The sequence below is a fragment of the Triticum aestivum genome, chromosome 3A (assembly GCF_018294505.1).
Source record: "Triticum aestivum cultivar Chinese Spring chromosome 3A, IWGSC CS RefSeq v2.1, whole genome shotgun sequence".
Classification (NCBI taxonomy): Eukaryota; Viridiplantae; Streptophyta; class Magnoliopsida; order Poales; family Poaceae; genus Triticum; species Triticum aestivum.
Window position 1 is genome coordinate 224,667,397 of NC_057800.1, and position 24,162 is coordinate 224,691,558.

At 41.8% G+C, this 24,162-nt stretch overlaps 1 protein-coding gene across 2 annotated transcripts; it reads right to left on the reverse strand.

Moving 5' to 3' along the window:
• Positions 1 to 1,294: 1,294 nt before the first annotated feature.
• LOC123061056 (lysosomal amino acid transporter 1 homolog) lies at positions 1,295 to 8,140 on the reverse strand. 2 transcript variants are annotated; one of them, XM_044483960.1, is made up of 14 exons: positions 7,908 to 8,140; positions 6,558 to 6,814; positions 6,391 to 6,433; positions 5,726 to 5,752; positions 5,548 to 5,643; positions 5,062 to 5,249; positions 4,635 to 4,806; positions 4,438 to 4,557; positions 4,208 to 4,324; positions 3,839 to 3,859; positions 3,044 to 3,102; positions 2,484 to 2,574; positions 1,989 to 2,110; positions 1,295 to 1,648 (listed from the first exon to the last, which is right to left on the reverse strand). In XM_044483960.1, exons 2-13 carry the CDS (start codon positions 6,794 to 6,796, stop codon positions 2,033 to 2,035), a joined length of 1,251 nt encoding a protein of 416 aa, XP_044339895.1. In that variant the 5' UTR covers positions 6,797 to 6,814; positions 7,908 to 8,140; the 3' UTR covers positions 1,295 to 1,648; positions 1,989 to 2,032. The 2 variants fall into 2 exon arrangements, with proteins under 2 accessions (XP_044339895.1, XP_044339896.1); XM_044483961.1 differs by lacking the exon at positions 7,908 to 8,140 and adding an exon at positions 7,728 to 7,752.
• Between the last annotated feature and the right edge of the window lie 16,022 nt (positions 8,141 to 24,162).

Genomic DNA, 24,162 nt, shown 5'->3' on the forward strand with positions numbered 1-24,162 from the left:
TTTGCAACTAGTGGACAGTGCTCTACCATTTGGTATAGGGTCATACCCAATAGAAATAAAGTGAAAATATTTTTCAGAAGGATCGAAATACATTGAAAAAAACTATCTGGTAAGAACAAAGAAAATATAAGAAAGAGTAAGCCTAAAAAATAGAGAAAGAATACATAATACTTCTAGTTCTAAGAATAAACTACACAACTGAACATGTAGTAGTCTAAATCAAGTTGGTGTTGAAAGCATACCATTCTCTCCTAAACCACCCATGTATCCCTATCTCAATCAACTAACTGAATTCCACCATGTCAATGACCAAAGTAAAATGCAAACTTAGGACAAACAAGGCACTAGAAATGAAATTAATGTAACAGCATAGACACCACAAGTCAACTATTTGGAGGCGGAACCTATGCAACCTAAAAGCTCCTGTAGTTACAAAGAAGAATCAGATCATTAGCAAGCATGAGGGCAGCACTGTGCCGATAAACTGTAATAATGACTAAACATCGGAGAACACTGGAGTAACTCTTAAGACATCAAGAGAGGATGAAGTCCGGCTGAAACTTAAAAACGTTTATAGAATGTTATAGAACACTTGAGTAACCCTGCGTTGCTCCAAAATTTTGCAGAACCATTTTCTTTTAAGATGTGTGCAATTTGGACATAATGTTTATAGACAATAACTCGAATATTGCTTGAGCTAAAAAAAGACCTCAAACTCAACTACAATGCTGCAATTTTATCCTCCATGTGGTTTCAGAGTATTTTACCCTTTGGCAATTTAGTCATGAGCATAATTCCCTAGGGAAGAAGAAAGCTGGGAGCAAGCCCTAAAAAATAATAAAAAAATTAGACAAATAAATACTACTTTACAAAATATCTTGTATTATTATCTTACATAGTTAAGCAGTTGTACTAGCATAAATAGCACTCTTGTCAATGACCCTGGACAGCTTACCATTCTAATCACCCAAAGGAGACTACAAAATAGATAACACAAAAATAATATAGTTCGTAGTTAGTTTCCACTCCCTCTATAAACTAATATAAGAGCGTTTAAGTCTAACCTAGAGACATAGGATACTCTAGCCCATGATATACTGAGTAGGTACTAGAACATTGACACGATCTTTTAAGTTGACACTTTGATCATTCTCCATTTACTATTATCTATAGATGAGAATTAGCAAATACATTACTTTATTGTGTTCTCCAGTCCACACTTGTAAACGTCATTGTGCGCAGCTCATGTGATGAACACTTGGATAAAATCGGGTGAGTCCCACACAAGAAAAACAAGTAAAATCGGCCTCGACGCGTATTTGAATCTGAGCATCCGACGACAACGGCCAGATCATACACAATACGGGCATCACTTCAAAAATAGAGATAGCATGAAGAACTGCAAATCACCATACGATGTACAGATATAGCACGACCCCGAGTACATGACACACTTTTTGGTATTCTAACACAGCAGACTTCGTGCATCTATCCCTTAACAGATTTCATCCCTTAGCCATGCGGCGCCGCAGCTCATTCACCGCAAATTAAGCCTGTGAACCTTGCCTCTGCAGTTCTGCACGGGGAGTGCTATTGCGCAGCTTTCCAGGAAAAATGCACAATCCCCACGCAGGTGGTACCTCCATGTCTGAAAAACAGAAACATTGAGAAATGGTCAGAAGGATGTTCTGGCTCCATCCATAGAAGGTTAAAAGAGAATCCGCAACAGAGAATGCCCAAGCCAACCATCCGACTGAGGTCAGCGTTCCTATTTCTAAGCAAGAATTCATGGCGAGATGTTTCAAAAATGTAAAGAGTATCTAACAATCTGGCTCACCGATTTTCTAGTACAGGGGCTTGAGCACTGTTTTATCTTATTTTGCAGGTTTTCTTTTTCTTTTATCTTACCACACATAAAATAGGCACTGCAAAGCGATAAATTGCCATTCAATATATATAACGGACAAAGACGAGAGCGGCACACCAACCTTTTCCATTGAAGAAGAGAAATGAAATACTTTTTCACTATGCATTAGGCTTTATCCAAATTGTCAAGTTCATCACGCCCACTTTGCTTCCGGTAATGAAAATAAAGGAACTGAAGAATAATCTGCAGATATGGTTAAGGATTCTTCCAATGCAACAACTGATTGAAATCTGCTATGAATTGTGATATGGCATATCATGGTACCACCGACCAGATTCTAAAACATAGGTCTCAGCCATTTTTGGAAACTAACGTATATGATCCTAAGACACAGTCATACTCAACTACATCGTGGTAATATTTCTCTACTCATAGATCCGGAGCCTTATGTGAGATGATAGCTACAAAGGCAACTCAATAATGATTCTAAAACAATGGCATCTGAAAACAAGTCAGTTCAAACCTCTCTTCGGCACAAAAGTTTGCACAAAAACTATTTTGAGTTGCAGAACAAAGAATACCAGTAACTGTAGGAATCAATGGTCCTCAAGGATACGAAAGAATCAAGCAAAACACATCCTCCAGCATCTACAAGCCACGGCAGATTTGGTCTAAGCCTTGCCCAGTCCAAACTATTCACAAGGATACTGCAATGAAAAACAAATGGATATGAGAACCATAAAACGTGGCCAACTAAAGCTGGTTTCAAGAAAAAAGAAACATAACATGGTCTGTCCTTGTATTTTATATATGGTACCCTAAAAGTGACAAGGGATGCACCTGCTTGGTGTGGAACATGACAGTTCATTGCAATGTCGGAAAATTTACAGGTTTCTAGGCTACATAGCTACTCCCTCCGTTTCTAAATATAAGCGTTTTTATAGATTTCATTCAATATGGACTACATACGGATGTATATAGACATATTTTAGAGTGTAGATTCACTCATTTTGCTCCGTATGTAGTCCGTAGTGGAATCTCTATAAAGACATATATTTAGGAACGGAGGGAGTACTATACTAAGAAACATAACACGCCAAAGGACATCTTTTACTAAACAAATACATATAAAGTAACTGAATAAGGTTAAACAAATGAAGTTAGGTACATGGTTACCTCCCTACATATGTCGTATTCCCCACTAAAGCAAAGGTAAACATTAGCGGACTGAGCCCCTGAACAAAGTTGCCGACAGGTCAGATAAGTTACCAGCATCAGAAAATATTTTAAACAAAACCCAAAACAACAGAGATCGATGCAGTTAATGTTGATTTCCTACATAAATAAAATGCGATAGTGTCTCTCCTGTCAGAAAAATAAGATGGGCTTAAAATGGCTTTGTTTTAGTCAAAATTTGACATCGTATATCTCTCCAGTCAGAGAAATAGGATAGGAAGGTAGGGGCATATTTTATTCAAACTATAATGAGGTGCCGCAATAAAGTGCAGTGGGATGACCAAAGTGATTAAAAATTTAGAAGGATAATGCCTAAACTTAACACCACATACTAATACAACCTTCAAGAATTAAGTTCGAGTTACCTCTCTTGCATAATAACCAAAAGAAACATATGGCAATCAACAACTAGACCGCTATATTTAGTTCAATTCATAGTACAGCTAATTTTTATTTTAGTATCCACTTTCCACTTAACCGCATCAATGTGAATTGCATGCAACAATTATATGACATTGACATCTAAGACGAAGTGGGCTACTAATTCCTCTTAGGGAAAACTGAATATTTATTAATTTTCATAGGGTCCATCTCAGAGACAGCGGGGCCGTCATTACACCATTCATGCAGTCGCTAATTATGCAACAAGGAATGCAAAAAATGGTGACAAATGAGAAAAGTGGAAGTGTCTCCTGCAGTAAAAGAAGTTATTGATGAAGATGGAGATGAACTTGCCTCGGCATGGCCTCTTTGCATCTGCAGAGTAGTAGCGAAAAGTTAGAAATACCAAAAAGATGACATATTGCATTACTACTATGGTTTTAAAGAATTTCTCGAGATTAACTAATGCTATTATTCAACACCATCAGATGCGCATTTGCAGTAGAAACGAGTAGGAACAGGAGTGACTGAAACTGAAAGTATAATAGATGTTCCCTCGTGTGCCATGCCTTTTACTGACACCATTTTAGCTTTCACAAATGACCTCATCCCACTATAGATATTTGTACCGTATCCAGCAATAGGACTAAGTATCGGAAAAGAATTTCCGGTGACAAGAAGAGTAATAAGAAAAAAAGAACATTCAATTGTTTACTGTCTTACATTTAAGAAGATCTGGGGAAGTCGTCCGCCCATATAGATAACCGCCATGGCCCAACCAAGAAAGCTTCCAATTCCACTTGCACTGCCATGGCTCGGAGATGAACCTGCATGGTCATCCTATGGTGCAAGAAGAAACTAATCAGATATGCAAATTGAAAACATAGTTCATTGTTCATGCAAATTGCCTGGTACTGCCGAAGGTCTGAAACTTGAGAGCAGCTACAGCTTACCGCTACAACTAAGAGCTTCCTGCCGACAGTGATGATAATTTCATTGGAAGCATCCCTGCGTGCAGTTCCAACCAAAATATGCAACACACACATGCCCAAGACAACAGAAATCCATGGTACCTGAATTCAAACAATATAAGTTTTTGTATAGTTCCGACCTTAATAGACAAGTATCAACAGGATCAAAGTTAATGTACCACTGAGAGGGAATTTTTTGTAATAGCAGCTGGTGCAGACTGCGCTGGAACAAACTCGCCAAATAAAGGTTCACCTTCATCGCTCATTTGTGGAGGAACTTTTGTTGTCTGGTGATTATTCCCCAACCATGTACCTGTAGGCACCGGGCTCCTCGATAGAGATCTTGCTGACCTGTAAAACCAATCAGAGAGTTAGATGCTCCTGGAATATTATCTGATAGCTAGAGTGCTCTGTCAGCAGGTGATAATAAAACTGCAACATCCCGAAGTAACCATCAAGAGTGCAGTCCATTGCCGTATTCCATGTAATAGAGCAAACAAACAATATTTATCCAAAGAAGTGGACATAATTTGCTTTAAGGAATGAAATAAATGTTGAAAAAAACTGTGAAATATGATGAAACATTAACAAGCTCAAGAACATTACGCATAGTAGTAGTCTGAGCCGGGGCTGACTGAACCATGACGTTGCCGGAATACTTCTGTGTTCACCTGGATTGGTGAGCTCGGGATAGGAATAGTCGGACCTGACTGAATATTATTTTTGAATGCCTCGTCCCTATGTCCCAAAAGCTTTTCACGTAATGAAGCATCCCCTCGTTGATGTTTCTGAGACTGAAATCATAAAATGTAGTCCAACAGAAGTGAGAGGATAGTTTAGGAAGATGGTAGGAGCCAAAAGGTATCTAAACAATTTTTAAGGGAATCTGGCTTGTGGTAACACTAAACTACTTTGCAAAGCCGCGAGCAGCTGCATCATAAGTGCATGAATCCAGAAATAGAAGTATTGTTCATATACAGTGGTTGCTTCTCTACAATTGTTAACCACATTAAGTATCTATTTTGCTAATATTCAGAGAAACGTGATTCCTTGCAAACATAATGATAATCGTCAATGTTACGGAGTGATCACCTTGGCAGTTACCCCAGTTTTCTTTACTTTAAGATGGTAGATGTGGCTATAGTATATTGTCTGTCCAGTGAGAATCACAGTTGTGATGGTATATAGCTGCATTGCAAAAATTAAGTTCTCAGATGACAGAAACCACGCAGAATTGAAGTAACAAGAGTTAAGAAAATGGTGTCCTTACCAATGCCATGTAAAACTGTGTCGGCAGCTGCATTACAAATAAAAAATATTAATTTCAAATGTTCAAAATAAAAGATAATTATTTAATCCCACGCATCCTTTCTACATCACAACTGCAACTTTAAACTCTCTCTTTTCAATTAAATGAAACACAAAGGTCCTTCGCGTTTTCTTGAAAAAAGAACAACTGAACATGAAGAAGTTGTACACATTAAATGCAAGAGGGCTGTATTGGCAAGCATAATCAGGTTTATGTACAGCAGATCTAAATCATTTATATAACTTGTTTAGATTGTTAGGGAATCTCCCATTTTGAGATACTATATATGCTTGGAACTATTATATTAGTGTTCATATTCAGTTACTCTCCGCTTCAAAAAAAAATGCATGAGTTCATCCAGCATAACTATACTAGCTCTTGCTGGTTCCAGGAACATGGCAGGCAAGCAGAAATGATTTGGTTGCTTTTCATACTCATGAATAACACGTCATTATATTGTCCAAATGAAACTGCAGTCGGATAGTTCATTAAATCAGACAAAACTACTAGTGTCCTATATATAGGATATTAACACATGTAACGGGTGCATGTGCCTCGCGGAAGAAAAATGTCGTATGATGGAATTTGAGAAAAGAAAAGGAAACTGTGGCAATAGTGGATCTTACAGTAGCAGGTTCCAGGAAACAGCCGACAAGGTTAAACAAATCCCTGCATGAGTGCAGAAGAATGACATACACCATTAGAAGCGTTGCGCACGATATGCATATGCAAGTACAATAAGGATGATACAACATCAATATGCGAGGAAGGTGAGAAATAAGAAACAACATACCCAACTATCCAGGTCATCAGAAAGGCAATAGAAAGGCCTTCTGTTGACTTCTGTTTGTAATTTGTTATGATCTGCGGCACCTCGGCGATACCCCAACTGAGGACACTAGCCAGTCCAAGACCCAGGGCAACACCATCCTTAGTACTGCACAGGCAGTACTTCAGATAGACTTTAGCCCATTCCGCGCAATGCGGAGCTGATGGGCAGCTCGGAGGAGGCGTTCCACTGAAGATACCCATTGGCGTGTGTGCTCAAACCTGAGGAACAGTTGCACAAAACATGGGCGTTATAAAAAGGATGTGCTGTCAATTTGATCTTCTCATTTGAACAAGAAAGGAAACATATTACTCTAATTAGCAACCTCTTATTTCCATTATGAAATAAGTACCATACAGGCATATGTGAAGAAAATGTTTTCCGTTTTTTACTTGAAATGCCTGAAGCAAATTGAATAGCTGTCTAAATTTCAGCTCAAAATATGGGGGAGAGAGAACTGTTCCATCACCAAAAAAAGAAACAGATATGATGAAAGTTCAGAGACAGCAGCTAAAAGAGAAGAATGGAGAAGAATCTAAAAGAGAATAGTATGGAAAGAATATTCAAAAGTAAAAGGAAGAGGATGTAAGAAAAGATTGAGGAGAAGAGAGATGATCCACTCCCCGTATACTGCAGTTTGTTTGTGTAAGCATGCAACATTATTACTGTAGAAAAATGAATTTTAAAAAATGAACTGGATTTTGAAAATTCTATTGATAAGGACTTGTAGATGTAAGTGGCCTTCATTCTCTTCTCCTATGTCCACACGAATCACCTAGGCAAACAGCCAAAAACACGAACCAAATTGAACAAAATATCTGCGTCCGTTCTTTCTCTCTCCATCTCTGAGGTTATCCATCCCCTTGCTCTCCGCCGCCAACCCAAAACATGCTGCAGATCCATAGTTCAAACAATCGCGTCAAGAGAGATAAAACTTGAAAGTGGAACCCCGGACGCGTCACCCCGTCGGCCCAGCCTAATCGAGACATCTCTGAAAATTGCATCGATTCCCTAGCGAATCCGCGTCTCCGTTCCAGAAGCCAAACGGCAACGCGTCTCCGCCATTAACACACTTGAAAGGCCGCAAGAAAGAAGAAGAAACCCTTGGAAGAATCTAAAGCCGGCGCGACGTACAGGCAGGAAGAGAAAGATGGCTGAATCGGGAGTAGGGCTACTCAATCTCGTCAGAGCGATGGACGCAGCCGCCAAGAAGCGAAACCCCGGACGGAACACGGCATTGTCGGACACTCACGAGGCGGCGGCGCCAGAAGAAGGAAAAAGCGTCGCGAGGGAAGGAGGTGAGGTGGTTCGTACCAGAGTTGTTCGTCTTGTTGCCGAGGAAGCGAGAGAGAGAGAGAGAGTTGGAGTTGGCGAGGCGAAGATGGAATAGAAGCCGAGAGGAGAGAGGCCGCGATTTTATCGCCCGCTCGCCCTCGCCGCCGCTTCTTGGCTGTGATGTGGGTGGCTGGTTCTCGCGAGACCAGGATGCCTATTTTGGCGGCTTGCCACCGTGCCCTGCCGCGGCCGCGTGGCACCGCTCGCTCGGGCTAGGAAGACTTCCTGCTGGAGGCTGGACCGGGACCCGCGACTCGTGAGCCGTTCGTTCGCAGGTTTTTCTTCCCTCTTGTCGAACGGAAACGTGCCGTCGTCCACGCAGGTTACGGCTCGGTAGCCCGGGCGCGTACGTCTCGGTCGCCCTCGACACGATCAACAGGTGAAAACGTGGGGTAGTTCTGTTCGTCACATGGTTCATACATGATGTACTCCCTTTGTTCCTTCTTTTTCAACAAGTTGAGGCGCTCAAGGCGCCAAATTTCATTCAAACAGTGCTCAAGTACATGTTACAGCGTGGATTACAAACTGGTGGTATCTCAGCTCTGAGATAGCTTGAATATAAGGACAACCAAGATGCCTATGAGCCTGCTTGATACTTCGTTTAGATCACTACTTTAGTGATCTGAATGTTTTTATATTTGCTTACAGAGGGAGTACGTGCATAAGCAGGTTCTACTCTAGAGTTTAGAATCTGATGAACGGCATCATGAGCAAAACTATTTAAGTTTCTAGCAATATGAAAAACTACAATGCCTGTGATGCTTAGAGAGGTTAAAAAATCTTGCCAAGTGTTGCCTGCTAGTCTAGTGAGATGAATATGAAGATATACCGTCAACAACTGCTGCTTTTGCTAGGGAGAAATTGTCAGTAAGGAAGGTGACACCCTACAGGTTGAGTTTGTCCACAATGACTGTCGCAAGGTGAGGAGCAACTCCCTCGGCCACCAAGGGAGAAGACGCAAGCTCCATGGAAGCTTGGATCATGAGCGAAGAGAAACACGCGCCTTCTGCAAGTTGAAAACAAATCCCCAGACATGTTGATGGAATAGTGCTTCTACCAGGAATTTTGTTCTTCTTCCAAGAAGCATCTGAGAAGATTTTAGGCCCTACAATCAAAAGATCAAAATCAATAGTATGAACTGGAGGAGGGAGTAGTTGGCCCAGCAGCTAGTGGACGGACACCATTGTTTGCAATTGCATGATCATCATGTAATAAATTAGAAACTGAAGCTGAGATAGCCTTCTCGTTCTGATGGATGTGATGAGGTGGCTTCTTCCCTATTAAATAGTTTATCATTCCTATCTTTCCAAAGTGATCACATAAATGTGAGAATATTTTGCATGGAAGCATAGAGGTGATTCATGGAAAGAAGAAGCAGGATGGTAGCATGCAAAGAATCTTGTCCGGTAATTAAAATTTCAGAGTTTAAAAACAAGGTGAAGAGAGCCAGACAACTTTAGTGAATGGACATAGGAAGAAGAGGTGCATATCATTTTCAATGAGGTACCTACCCTTGCTCCGGTGGGAGGCGCCTTTCTTAGTAGCCTCCAAGTAAAGGTTGGAATTCTTGGATCCAAGCCTTTAATTTTCCACACTTGCTTGAGAATGTTCTTGACTGCAATGGGGACCTAAGAAGCCTGAATGTTTGGAGCTTGTTGTATATCCTGCGAACACAACTTATAGACACCTTAGAGTTACACTTACTATTAGGTGTCAAATCCCATCAAAGAATGTCTTCATTGTCATCCTGGATAATAGGAGTTTGGAGAATAGCAGAGGCTATATATAGGCTCAGAGAAAAGTTGGGTTACAAGATTAGTATGTCACTATTTTCTAGTGGCAACCCAAAGATCTTGAACAGAAGTAGGATAGATAAAATGGGATGGTTGGATGCAAACATGAGAGTACACAGAGCTCCAAGCTAGACACCATGGAGTGTTCCTTTTTATTTACTCCATGTATAGGATTTCGTTGATGAACAAATTTATATTAAATCCACTACTTTGCTTTCCTAAAAAACATTACTTTGCTAAAATTGTTGCTAAGATTTTGGCTCTAGGCTGCAACCTAAGATGAACCGGCTGACTTCCCAAGGTCAAAATGCATTTATTAAAGGAAGAAGTATTCATGACAATTTTGTTTATGTTCAAGCCATAACCGAGGCGTTGAGGTGGAAAAATCCACTCTATCATGTTCAAGCTTAACCTGGCAAAAGCATTTGATTATGTCTTAGAATTCATGCTTGGGTTGCTTCAATACAGAGGATTTGGGCGTAAATGTGTGTGTGTGTGTGGGGGGGGGGGGGTTGATTGTTGCATTATTCGTCACCTCATCTACTAGGTGTGTGTTAATTCCTCTCTTAGTGAGCAGATTCACCACTGGCCGATGAGGTCTCCGGCAAGGGGACCCCTTGCCCCCCTCCTCTTTGTTCTTGTTGTCAACTACCTCGGTCATCTTATGGATGTTGCACAAGAGCATGGAGTATTGGCTCCCCTGGGTCGTCAGGTTGTGAAACATAGGGCATCTATGTACGTTGATGATGCATTACAAAATCTATTCTATTTTGCGGCGTTTCACTTATGTCACGTAAAACTTTTTTTCATCACGGAAAATGTATTGTTGAAGTTTCCCGACCGTCACGCCCACTGTCACTAAAGCGTCGCCATAAAAAATAAAATCCTGATGGTACCGCTTCCTCCGTCTCGCAAGATCGTATCTTAGGTGACAAACCCAAATTCGTTGCCGAAGCTATCTTCCGCGACCGCCCAAAAATGTCACTCGAACTGTCACAGTATACGATCTACTAGTCCCTCGTTGTATTTTTCGGTGACAATACATCCGTCACAAACAACTGACACACCATGTTTGACCAGTGAACATTTCTGACATATGGGCCCATAATATGCTGACGTGGCACCTTACAGCTAGGCTCGGCCGAGGCTTTATCACCGACGGCAGCCGTCAATAATAATCAGATTTGACCGGTCAAAGATCCTGACATGTGGGCCCATGGGATGCTAACGTGGTTGCTTACATGTGGGTACGAAAGGTGGTGATGACACGCATTTATGTCACTATAACCGTCACAGTTTTTTAGTGTTGCAACTGGCAACCAAATTTAAATTTAAAAAATAGTAAAATTTAAAAATGAAACAAACATGCTAAACACAATTGTAATAATGATCAGCCAACTGAGGAAGTATCACACATGACATAAAAAGAAACACACAAAGTACCACATATTACAAAATATAATAAGGGACGACCAAAGTTTCCGGACGAAGAAGACTACCATCAGGGTTGTGACATGCTGTCTTAGAGCCCCCCAGAGTGGATGCGACATGATGTTATCAGAGCCGTCATGCCTCTTCTTTAAGAGATAACCAAAAGCTCCTTCCAGTTCTTATTTCTTCTTTTACATAGAAGCGGCTTTCTCCTCTTATTCCTTCTTAAGAGCTGGAATTTCATATTGCTGCTTTGCTTTCATCTATTCGATTTCTTATTATTGCTCTAATATTCTTGCATTCATCTCTTCTTGATACCTATCAACTGTTGATCTCACAGCTAGCTCCTGAGTTGCAAGTCTCTCCTCAAGCTTTCTCATGCGTTCATGAGAACTTTTCTTCTTCCTGGAGGCATATGACTCTCCCATGCTGATTGCTTGTATCTACGTTGGTATTTCCCCGAAGAGGAGAGGATGATGCAGCACAACAACGGTAAGTATTTATCTCAGTTATGAAACCAAGGTTATCAATCCAGTAGGAGAACCAAGCAACACTATATAAACAATACCTGCACACAAATAACAAATACTTGCAACCCAACGCGTAAGATGGGTTATCAATCCCTCCTCGGTATTGAGATAGATTAAATTGTATGAGTGATACGTCCATTTTGCATCATGCTTTTATATTAATATTTATTGCATTATGGGCTGTTATTACACATTATATCGCAATACTTATGCCTTTTCTCTCTTATTTTATAAGGTTTACATAAAGAGGGAGAATGCCGACAGCTGGAATTCTGGACTAGAAAAGGAGCAAAGATTAGAGACCTATTCTGCACAACTCCAAAAGTCCCGAAACTTCACGGAGCATGTTTTTGGAATATATAAAAAATATTGGGCGAAGAAAGAACCAGAGGGGGGCCACCAGCCAGCCACAAGGGTGGAGGGCGCGCCCCCCGACCTTGTGGGCCCCCTGGCAGGCCTTCGGTGCCCATCTTTGGCTATATGGTGTGTTTTGACCTGGAAAAATGAGAGAAGCTTTCGGGACGAAGCGTCACCGTCTCGAGGTAGAACTAAGGATGGCGATTTTACCCATGAACATGGATATCCATGGATACCCGACCCGAATGGATAGGGTTTGGATATACTTTTGTGTCCATGGGCGGTGCCCAAACCCGACCCGATTACTCGTGGATAGGGCATGGATATAATCTTGTACCCGTGGGTATACCCAAACCCGACCCGATAGTACGACTTAATGGGCAAAAATCTGATATCCCTACCCCACAGTCACATGTCCCACTGCAATTTTACACGTTGTTATCCAAAACATGTAAAAGAAATCACACAATCCCCATCATAACTTTCATTATTTGATACTCAATTCCCACCGTAACATACTCCAAGGCCCCTTCCCTTATTTTTATCTCCTTGCTAAATGACTTGTCATTTCCATCTGTTCGAAAAATACTAAATGATCTTAGGTTGTAAGTGGACGTTGATGTACCATAAGTTGATGTTTACCATAAGTGAAGCCTAGCCTGCCACTAGGTGAAGAATGGAAGAGCTTATGTTAACATTGTGTTATGTCTCATTTATATGTCTCGAGAGGACCCAATGGATATCCAATGGGTATGGATATCCATCGGGTTTGGACATGGACACAATTTTTCGCCCGTGGATATTTTCATGGGCGGGCAAAGATTGTCTTCATAATATGGGTATGGATTTGATATTGTTCAACCCGATCCAAACCCGACCCATTGCCATCCTTAGGCAGAACCTGGGCAGAACCAATCTAGGGCTCCGGCGGAGCAGTTCTGCCGGGGAAACATCCCTCCGGGAGGGGGAAATCAAATCCATCATCATCACCAACGATCCTCTCATCGGGAGGTGTTCAATCGCCATCAACATCTTCACCAGCACCATCTCCTCTCAAACCCTAGTTCATCTCTTGTATTCGATGTTGGTCCCAAAACCTCATATTGGTACCGTGGGTTGCTAGTAGGTGTTGATTACTCCTTGTAGTTGATGCTAGTTGGTTTATTCGGTGGAAGATTATATTTTCAGATCCTTAATGATAATACTCCTTTGATCTTGAGCATAAATATGTTTTGTGAGTAGTTACGTGTGTTCATGAGGACATGGGAGAAGTCTTGCTATAAGTAATCATGTGAATTTGGTATTCGTTTGATATTTTGATGAGATGTATGTTGTCTGTCCTCTAGTGGTGTTATGTGACCGTCGACTACATGACACTTCACCTTTATTTCGGCCTAGGGGAAGGCATTGGGAAGTAATTGAAGGAAATATGCCCTAGAGGCAATAACAAAGTTATTATTTATCTCCTTATAATCATGATAAATGTTTATTATTCATGCTAGAATTGTATTTACCGGAAACATAATACATGTGTGAATACATAGACAAACAGAGTGTCACTAGTATGCCTCTACTTGACTAGCTCGTTAATCAAAGATGGTTATGTTTCCTAACCATGAACAATGAGTTGTTATTTGATTAACGAGGTCACATCATTAGTAGAATGATCTGATTGACATGACCCATTCCATTAGCTTAGCACCCGATCGTTTAGTATGTTGCTATTGCTTTCTTCATGACTTATACATGTTCCTATGACTATGAGATTATGCAACTCCCGTTTACCGGAGGAACACTTTGGGTACTACCAAACGTCACAACGTAACTGGGTGATTATAAAGGAGTACTACAGGTGTCTCCAATGGTCGATGTTGGGTTGGCGTATTTCGAGATTAGGATTTGTCACTCCGATTGTCGGAGAGGTATCTCTGGGCCCTCTCGATAATACACATCACATAAGCCTTGCAAGCATTACAACTAATATGTTAGTTGTGAGATGATGTATTACGGAACGAGTAAAGAGACTTGCCGGTAACGAGATTGAACTAGGTATTGGATACCGACGATCGAATCTCGGGCAAGTAACATACCGATGACAAAGGGAACAACGTATGTTGTTATGCGGTCTGACCGATAAAGATCTTCGTAGAATATGTAGGAGACAATATGGGCATCCAGGTCCCGCTATTGGTTATTGACCGGAGATGTGTCTCGGTCATGTCTACATTGTTCTCGAACCCGTAGGGTCCGCACGCTTAAGGTTACGATGACAGTTATATTATGAGTTTATGCATTTTGATGTACCGAAGGTTGTTCGGAGTCCCGGATGTGATCACGGAAATGACGAGGAGTCTCGAAATGGTCGAGACATAAAGATTGATATATTGGAAGCCTATGTTTGGACATCGGAAGTGTTCCGGGTGAAATCGGGATTTTACCGGGTTACCGAGAGGGTTACCGGAACCCCCCGGGAACCATATGGGCCATCATGGGCCTTAGTGGAAAGGAGAAAGGGGCATCCCAAGGGGGCTGCGCGCCTCCCCCCTTCCCCTAGTCCTATTAGGACTAGGAGAGGTGGTCGGCCACCCCTCTCCCTCTTTCCCCCTTGGGAATCCTAGTTGGAATAGGATTGGGGGGGGGGGGGGAGTCCTACTCCCGGTAAGAGTAGGACTCCTCCTGCGCCCTCCTCCCTGGCCCGCCCCTCTCCCCCCTTGGCTCCTTTATATACTGAGGTAGAGGCACCCCAAAACACACAAGTTGACACAAGTTGATCCACGTGATCTATTCCTTAGCCGTGTGCGGTGCCCCCTGCCACCATATTCCTCGATAATACTGTAGCGGAGTTTAGGCGAAGCCCTGCTGCTGTAGTTCATCAAGATCGTCACCACGCCATCGTGCTGACGAAACTCTTCCCCGACACTTTGCTGGATCGGAGTCCGGGGATCGTCATCGAGCTGAACGTGTGCTCGAACTCGGAGGTGCCGTAGTTTCGGTGCTTGATCGGTTGGATCGAGAAGACGTACGACTACTTCCTCTACGTCGTGTCATCGCTTCCGCAGTCGGTCTGCGTTGGGTACATAGACAATACTCTCCCCTCGTTGCTATGCATCACATGATCTTGCGTGTGCGTAGGAAATTTTTTGAAATTACTACGAAACCCAACAGTGGCATCCGAGCCAGGTTATTGATGTTGATGTTATATGCACGAGTAGAACACAAGTGAGTTGTGGACGATACAAGTCATACTGCCTACCAGCATGTCATACTTTGGTTCGGCGGTATTGTTGGACGAGACGACCCAGACCAACTTTACGCGTACGCTTACGCGAGACCGGTTCCCTCGACGTGCTTTGCACAGAGATAGCTTGCGGGCGACTGTCTCTCCAACTTTAGTTGAACCAAGTATGGCTACGCCCGGTCCTTGCAAAGGTTAAAACGGAGTCTATTTGACAAACTATCGTTGTGGTTTTGATGCGTAGGTGAGATTGGTTCTTACTTAAGCCCGTAGCAGCCACGTAAAAACATGCAACAACAAAGTAGAGGACGTCTAACTTGTTTTTGCAGGGCATGTTGTGATGTGATATGGTCAAGGCATGATGCTGAATTTTATTGTATGAGATGATCATGTTTTGTAACCAAGTTATCGGCAACTGGCAGGAGCCATATGGTTGTCGCTTTATTGTATGTAATGCAATCGCGATGTAATGCTTTACTTTATTACTAAACGGTAGTGATAGTCGTGAAAGCATAAGATTGGCAAGACGACAACGATGCTACGATGGAGATCAAGGTGTCGCGCCGGTGACGATGGTGATCATGACGGTGCTTCGGAGATGGAGATCACAAGCACAAGATGATGATGGCCATATCATATCACTTATATTGATTGCATGTGATGTTTATCTTTTTATGCATCTTATCTTGCTTTGATTGACGGTAGCATTATAAGATGATCTCTCACTAAATTATCAAGAAGTGTTCTCCCTGAGTATGCACCGTTGCCAAAGTTCGTCGTGCCCAGACACCACGTGATGATCGGGTGTGATAAGCTCTACGTCCATCTACAACGGGTGCAAGCCAGTTTTTGCACACGCAGAATACTCAGGTTAAACTTGACGAGCCTAGCATATGTAGATATGGCCTCGGAACACGGAGACCGAAAGGTCGAGCGTGAATCATATAGTAGATATGATCAACATAAACGATGTTCACCATTGAAAACTACTCCATCTCACGTGATGATCGGTCATGGTTTAGTTGATTTGGATCACGTAATCACTTAGAAGATTAGAGGGATGTCTATCTAAGTGGGAGTTCTTAAGTAATATGATTAATTGAACTTAAATTTATCATGAACTTAGTACCTGATAGTATCTTGCTTGTTTATGTTGATTGTAGATAGATGGCTCGTGCTGTTGTACCGTTGAATTTTAATGCGTTCCTTGAGAAAGCAAAGTTGAAAGATGATGGTAGCAATTACACGGACTGGGTCCGTAACTTGAGGATTATCCTCATTGCTGCACAGAAGAATTACGTCCTGGAAGCACCACTGGGTGCCAGGCCTGCTGCTGGAGCAACGCCAGATGTTATGAACGTCTGACAGAGCAAAGCTGATGACTACTCGATAGTTCAGTGTGCCATGCTTTACGGCTTAGAATCGGGACTTCAACGATGTTTTGAACGTCATGGAGCATATGAGATGTTCCAGGAGTTGAAGTTAATATTTCAAGCAAATGCCCGGATTGAGAGATATGAAGTCTCCAATAAGTTCTATAGCTGCAAGATGGAGGAGAACAGTTCTGTCAGTGAGCATATACTCAAAATGTCTGGGTATAATAATCACTTGATTCAATTGGGAGTTAATCTTCCGGATGATTGCGTCATCGACAGAATTCTCCAATCACTGCCACCAAGCTACAAGAGCTTCGTGATGAACTATAATATGCAAGGGATGAACAAGACTATTCCCGAGCTCTTCGCAATGCTGAAAGCTGCGGAGGTAGAAATCAAGAAGGAGCATCAAGTGTTGATGGTTAACAAAACCACTAGTTTCAAGAAAAAGGGAAAAGGGAAGAAGAAGGGGAACTTCAAGAAGAACGGCAAGCAAGTTGTTGCTCAAGAGAAGAAACCCAAGTCTGGACCTAAGCCTGAAACTGAGTGCTTCTACTGCAAGCAGACTGGTCACTGGAAGCGGAACTGCCCCAAGTATTTGGCGGATAAGAAGGATGGCAAGGTGAACAAAGGTATATGTGATATACATGTTATTGATGTGTACCTTACTAGAGCTCGCAGTAGCACCTGGGTATTTGATACTGGTTCTGTTGTTAATATTTGCAACTCGAAACAGGGACTACGGAATAAGCGAGCACTGGCAAAGGACGAGGTGACGATGCGCGTGGGAAACGGTTCCAAAGTCGATGTGATCGCGGTCGGCACACTACCTCTACATCTACCTTCGGGATTAATATTAGACCTAAATAATTGTTATTTGGTGCCAGCGTTGAGCATGAACATTATATCTGGATCTTGTTTAATGCGAGACGGTTATTCATTTAAATCAGAGAATAATGGTTGTTCTATTTATATGAGTAATATCTTTTATGGTCATGCACCCTTAAAGAGTGGTCTATTCTTATTAGATCTCGATAGTAGTTATACACATATTCATAATGTTGAAACCAAAAGATGCAGAGTTGATAATGAAAGTGCAACTTATTTGTGGCACTGCCGTTTAGGTCATATCGGTGTAAAGCGCATGAAGAAACTCCATATTGATGGACTTTTGGAACCACTTGATTATGAATCGCTTGGTACTTGCGAACCGTGCCTCATGGGTAAGATGACCAAAACACCGTTCTCCGGTTCTATGGAAAGAGCAACAGATTTGTTGGAAATCATACATACCGATGTGTGCGGTCCAATGAATATTGAGGCTCGTGGCGGATATCGTTATTTTCTCACCTTCACAGATGATTTAAGCAGATATGGGAATGTCTACTTAATGAAACATAAGTCTGAAACATTTGAAAAGTTCAAAGAATTTCAGAGTGAAGTTGAAAATCATCGTAACAAGAAAATAAAGTTTCTACGATCTGATCGTGGAGGAGAATATTTGAGTTACGAGTTTGGTGTACATTTGAAAAACTGTGGAATAGTTTCGCAACTCACGCCACCCGGAACACCACAGCGTAATGGTGTGTCCGAACGTCGTAATCGTACTTTACTAGATATGGTGTGATCTATGATGTTTCTTACCGATTTACCGCTATCGTTTTGGGGTTATGCTATAGAGATGGCCGCATTCACGTTAAATAGGGCACCATCAAAATCCGTTGAGACGACGCCTTATGAATTGTGGTTTGGCAAGAAACCAAAGTTGTCGTTTCTTAAAGTTTGGGGCTGCGATGCTTATGTGAAAAAACTTCAACCTGATAAGCTCGAACCCAAATCGGAGAAATGTGTCTTCATAGGATACCCAAAGGAAACTGTTGGGTACACCTTCTATCACAGATCCGAAGGCAAGACATTCGTTGCTAAGAATGGATCATTTCTAGAGAAGGAGTTTCTCTCGAAAGAAGTGAGTGGGAGGAAAGTAGAACTTGATGAGGTAACTGTACCTGCTCCCTTACTGGAAAGTAGTTCATCACAGAAAACTGTTTCAATGACACCTACACCAGTTAGTGAGGAAGCCAATGATAATGATCATGAAACTTCAGATCAAGATACTACTGAACCTCGTAGATCAACCAGAGTAAGATCCGCACCAGAGTGGTACGGTAATCCTGTTCTGGAAGTCATGCTACTAGATCATGATGAACCTACGAACTATGAAGAAGCGATGGTGAGCCCAGATTCCGCAAAGTGGCTTGAAGCCATGAAATCTGAGATGGGATCCATGTATGAGAACAAAGTATGGACTTTGGTTGACTTGCCCGATGATCGGCAAGCAATTGAGAATAAATGGATCTTTAAGAAGAAGACTGACGCTGATGGTAATGTTACTGTCTACAAAGCTCGACTTGTCGCAAAAGGTTTTCGGCAAGTTCAAGGGATTGACTACGATGAGACCTTCTCACCCGTAGCGATGCTTAAGTCCGTCCGAATCATGTTAGCGATTGCCGCATTTTATGATTATGAAATTTGGCAGATGGATGTCAAAACTGCATTCCTGAATGAATTTCTGGAAGAAGAGTTGTATATGATGCAACCGGAAGGTTTTGTCGATCCAAAGGGAGCTAACAAAGTGTGCAAGCTCCAGCGATCCATTTATGGACTGGTGCAAGCCTCTCGGAGTTGGAATAAATGTTTTGATAGTGTGATCAAAGCATTTGGTTTTATACAGACTTTCGGAGAAGCCTGTATTTACAAGAAAGTGAGTGGGAGCTCTGTAGCATTTCTGATATTATATGTGGATGACATATTACTGATTGGAAATTATATAGAATTTCTGGATAGCATAAAGGGATACTTGAATAAAAGTTTTTCAATGAAAGACCTCGGTGAAGCTGCTTACATATTAGGCATTAAGATCTATAGAGATAGATCAAAACGCTTAATTGGACTTTCACAAAGCACATACCTTGACAAAATTTTGAAGAAGTTCAAAATGGATCAAGCGAAGAAAGGGTTCTTGCCTGTGTTACAAGGTGTGAAATTGAGTAAGACTCAATGCCCGACCACTGCAGAAGATAGAGAGAATATGAAAGATGTTCCCTATGCATCAGCCATAGGATCTATCATGTATGCAATGCTGTGTACCAGACCTGATGTATGCCTTGCTATAAGTTTAGCAGGGAGGTACCAAAGTAATCCAGGAGTGGATCACTGGACAGCGGTCAAGAACATCCTGAAATACCTGAAAAGGACTAAGGATATGTTTCTCATATATGGAGGTGACAAAGAGCTCATCGTAAAAGGTTACGTTGATGCAAGCTTTGACACTAATCCGGACGATTCTAAATCGCAAACCGGATATGTGTTTACATTAAACGGTGGAGCTGTCAGTTGGTGCAGTTCTAAACAAAGCGTCGTAGCGGGATCTACATGTGAAGCGGAATACATAGCTGCTTCGGAAGCAGCAAATGAAGGAGTCTGGATGAAGGAGTTCATATCCGATCTAGGTGTCATACCTAGTGCATCGGGTCCAATGAAAATCTTTTGTGACAATACTGGTGCAATTGCCTTGGCAAAGGAATCCAGATTTCACAAAAGGACCAAACACATCAAGAGACGCTTCAACTCCATCCGGGATCTAGTCCAGGCGGGAGACATAGAGATTTGCAAGATACATACGGATCTGAATGTTGCAGACCCATTGACTAAGCCTCTTCCACGAGCAAAACATGATCAGCACCAAGGCTCCATGGGTGTTAGAATCATTACAGTGTAATCTAGATTATTGACTCTAGTGCAAGTGGGAGACTGAAGGAAATATGCCCTAGAGGCAATAACAAAGTTATTATTTATTTCCTTATAATCATGATAAATGTTTATTATTCATGCTAGAATTGTATTTACCGGAAACATAATACATGTGTGAATACATAGACAAACAGAGTGTCACTAGTATGCCTCTACTTGACTAGCTCGTTAATCAAAGATGGTTATGTTTCCTAACCATGAACAATGAGTTGTTATTTGATTAACGAGGTCACATCATTAGTAGAATGATCTGATTGACATGACCCATTCCATTAGCTTAGCACCCGATCGTTTAGTATGTTGCTATTGCTTTCTTCATGACTTATACATGTTCCTATGACTATGAGATTATGCAACTCCCGTTTACCGGAGGAACACTTTGGGTACTACCAAACATCACAACGTAACTGGGTGATTATAAAGGAGTACTACAGGTGTCTCCAATGGTCGATGTTGGGTTGGCGTATTTCGAGATTAGGATTTGTCACTCCGATTGTCGAAGAGGTATCTCTGGGCCCTCTCGGTAATACACATCACATAAGCCTTGCAAGCATTACAACTAATATGTTAGTTGTGAGATGATGTATTACGGAACGAGTAAAGAGACTTGCCGGTAACGAGATTGAACTAGGTATTGGATACCGACGATCGAATCTCGGGCAAGTAACATACCGATGACAAAGGGAACAACGTATGTTGTTATGCGGTCTGACCGATAAAGATCTTCGTAGAATATGTAGGAGCCAATATGGGCATCCAGGTCCCGCTATTGGTTATTGACCGGAGACGTGTCTCGGTCATGTCTACATTGTTCTCGAACCCGTAGGGTCCGCACGCTTAAGGTTACGATGACAGTTATATTATGAGTTTATGCATTTTGATGTACCGAAGGTTGTTCGGAGTCCCGGATGTGATCACGGAAATGACGAGGAGTCTCGAAATGGTCGAGACATAAAGATTGATATATTGGAAGCCTATGTTTGGACATCGGAAGTGTTCCGGGTGAAATCGGGATTTTACCGGGTTACCGAGAGGGTTACCGGAACCCCCCGGGAACCATATGGGCCATCATGGGCCTTAGTGGAAAGGAGAAAGGGGCAGCCCAAGGGGGCTGCGCGCCTCCCCCCTTCCCCTAGTCCTATTAGGACTAGGAGAGGTGGCCGGCCACCCCTCTCCCTCTTTCCCCCTTGGGAATCCTAGTTGGAATAGGATTGGGGGGGGAGTCCTACTCCCGGTAGGAGTAGGACTCCTCCTGCGCCCTCCTCCCTGGCCGGCGCCCCTCTCCCCCCTTGGCTCCTTTATATACTGAGGTAGAGGCACCCCAAAACACACAAGTTGACACAAGTTGATCCACGTGATCTATTCCTTAGCCGTGTGCGGTGCCCCCTGCCACCATATTCCTCGATAATACTGTAGCGGAGTTTAGGCGAAGCCCTGCTGCTGTAGTTCATCAAGATCGTCACCACGCCGTTGTGCTGACGAAACTCTTCCCCGACACTTTGCTGGATCGGAGTCCGGGGATCGTCATCGAGCTGAACGTGTGCTCGAACTCGGAGGTGCCGTAGTTTCGGTGCTTGATCGGTTGGATCGAGAAGACGTACGACTACTTCCTCTACGTCGTGTCATCGCTTCCGCAGTCGGTCTGCGTTGGGTACGTAGACAATACTCTCCCCTCGTTGCTATGCATCACATGATCTTGCGTGTGCGTAGGAAATTTTTTGAAATTACTATGAAACCCAACAGTAATAAGTAGATGATGGGTTGCTAGAGTGACAGAAGCTTAAACCCTAATTTATGTATTGCTTCGTAAGGGGCTGATATGGATCCATATATATGTTTCATGCTATGGTTAGGTTTACCTTAATTCTTCTTTCGCAGTTTGCAGATGCTTGTGAGAGGGGTTAATCATAAGTGGGAGGCTTGTCTAAGGAAGGGTAGCACCCAAGCACCGGTGCACCCACATATCAAATTATCAAAGTAACGAACGCGAATCATATGAGCATGATGAAAACTAGCTTGACAACAATTACCATGTGTCCTCGGGAGCACTTTGCTTTATATAAGAGTCCGTTCAGGCTTGTCCTTTGCTATAAAAAGGATTGGGCCACCTTGCTGCACCTTGTTTACTTTTACTACTTGTTACCCGTTACGATTTATCTTATCACAAAACTATCTATTACCGATAATTTCAGTCCTTGCAGAGAATACCTTGCTGAAAACTACTTGTCATTTCCTTCTGCTCCTCGTTTGGTCCGACACTCTTACTTATCAAAAGGACTACGATAGATCCTCTATACTTTTGGGTCATCAAGACTCTTTCCTGGCGCTGTTGCCGGGGAGTGAAGCGCCTTTGATAAGTGGAATTTGGTAAGGAAACATTTATATAGTGTGCTGAAATTTACTGTCACTTATTACTATGGAAAATAATCCTTTGAGGGGCTTGTTTGGGGTATCTTCACCTCGACCGGAAGAGCAAAGAGTTTCTCCTCAACCTACTGCACCTACTGAAAATATTTATTATGAATTCCTTCGGGTATGATAGAGAAACTGCTAGCTAATTCTTATGCAGGAGATGGAACATTACATCCTGATATGCACCTAATCTATGTGGATGAAGTTTGTAGATTATTTAAGCTTGCAGGTATGCCCGAGGATGTTGTCAAGAAGGTATTCCATTTATATTTTTAGGGAAAGTCATTGACATGGTATGGGCTATTGGATGATATTGGATCATGGAACTACAACCGATTGAAATTGGAATTTCATCAGAAGTTTTATCCTATGCATCTGGTTCATCGCGATCGGAATTATATATATATATAATTTTTTGCCTCGTGAAGGAGAAAGTATCACTCAATCTTGGGGATGGCTTAAGTAAATGTTATATTCATGCCCCAATCATGAGCTCTCAAGAGAAATTATTATTCAAAAAAATTATGCTCGGCTTTCTCATAATGATCGATCCATGCTCGATACCTATTGTACCGGTTCCTATATGAAGAAGGATATTGAATTCAAATGGGATTTATTGGAAAGAATTAAATGCAACTCTGAAGATTGGGAACTCGACGAAGGTAAAGAGTCAGGTATAAACCTTAACTTTGATTGTGTTAAATCTTTTATGGATACAGATGCCTTTCATGATTTTAGCACTAAATATGGACTTGACTCTGAGATAGTAGCTTCTTTCTGTAAATCTTTTGCTACTCATGTTGATATCCCTAAGGAGAAGTGGTTTAAATATCATCCTCCCATTGAAGTTAAAGTAGTAGAACCTATTAGAGTTGAAGAAGAAACTATTACTTATAATGTTGATCCTATTGTTCCTACTGCTTATATTGAGAAACCACCTTTCCCTGTTAGAATAAAAGATCATGCTAAAGCTTCAACTGTGGTCAACAAAAGTTATATTAAAACACCCAACCCCCCTGAGCAAATTAAAGTTGAACCTAGTATTGCTATGGTTAAAGATCTCTTGGTAGATAATATTGATGGGCATGTTATTTATTTCTGTGATGAAGCTGCTAGGATTGCTAAACCCGATATGAAAGATAAACATAGACCTATTGTTGGAATGCTTGTTGTTTTTGTTAAAATAGAAGATCATTGTTATCATGGCTTATGTGATGTGGGTTCTAGTGTGAGTGCAATTCCTTATACCTTATATAAAGAAATTATGAATGACATTGCACCTGCTGAGAT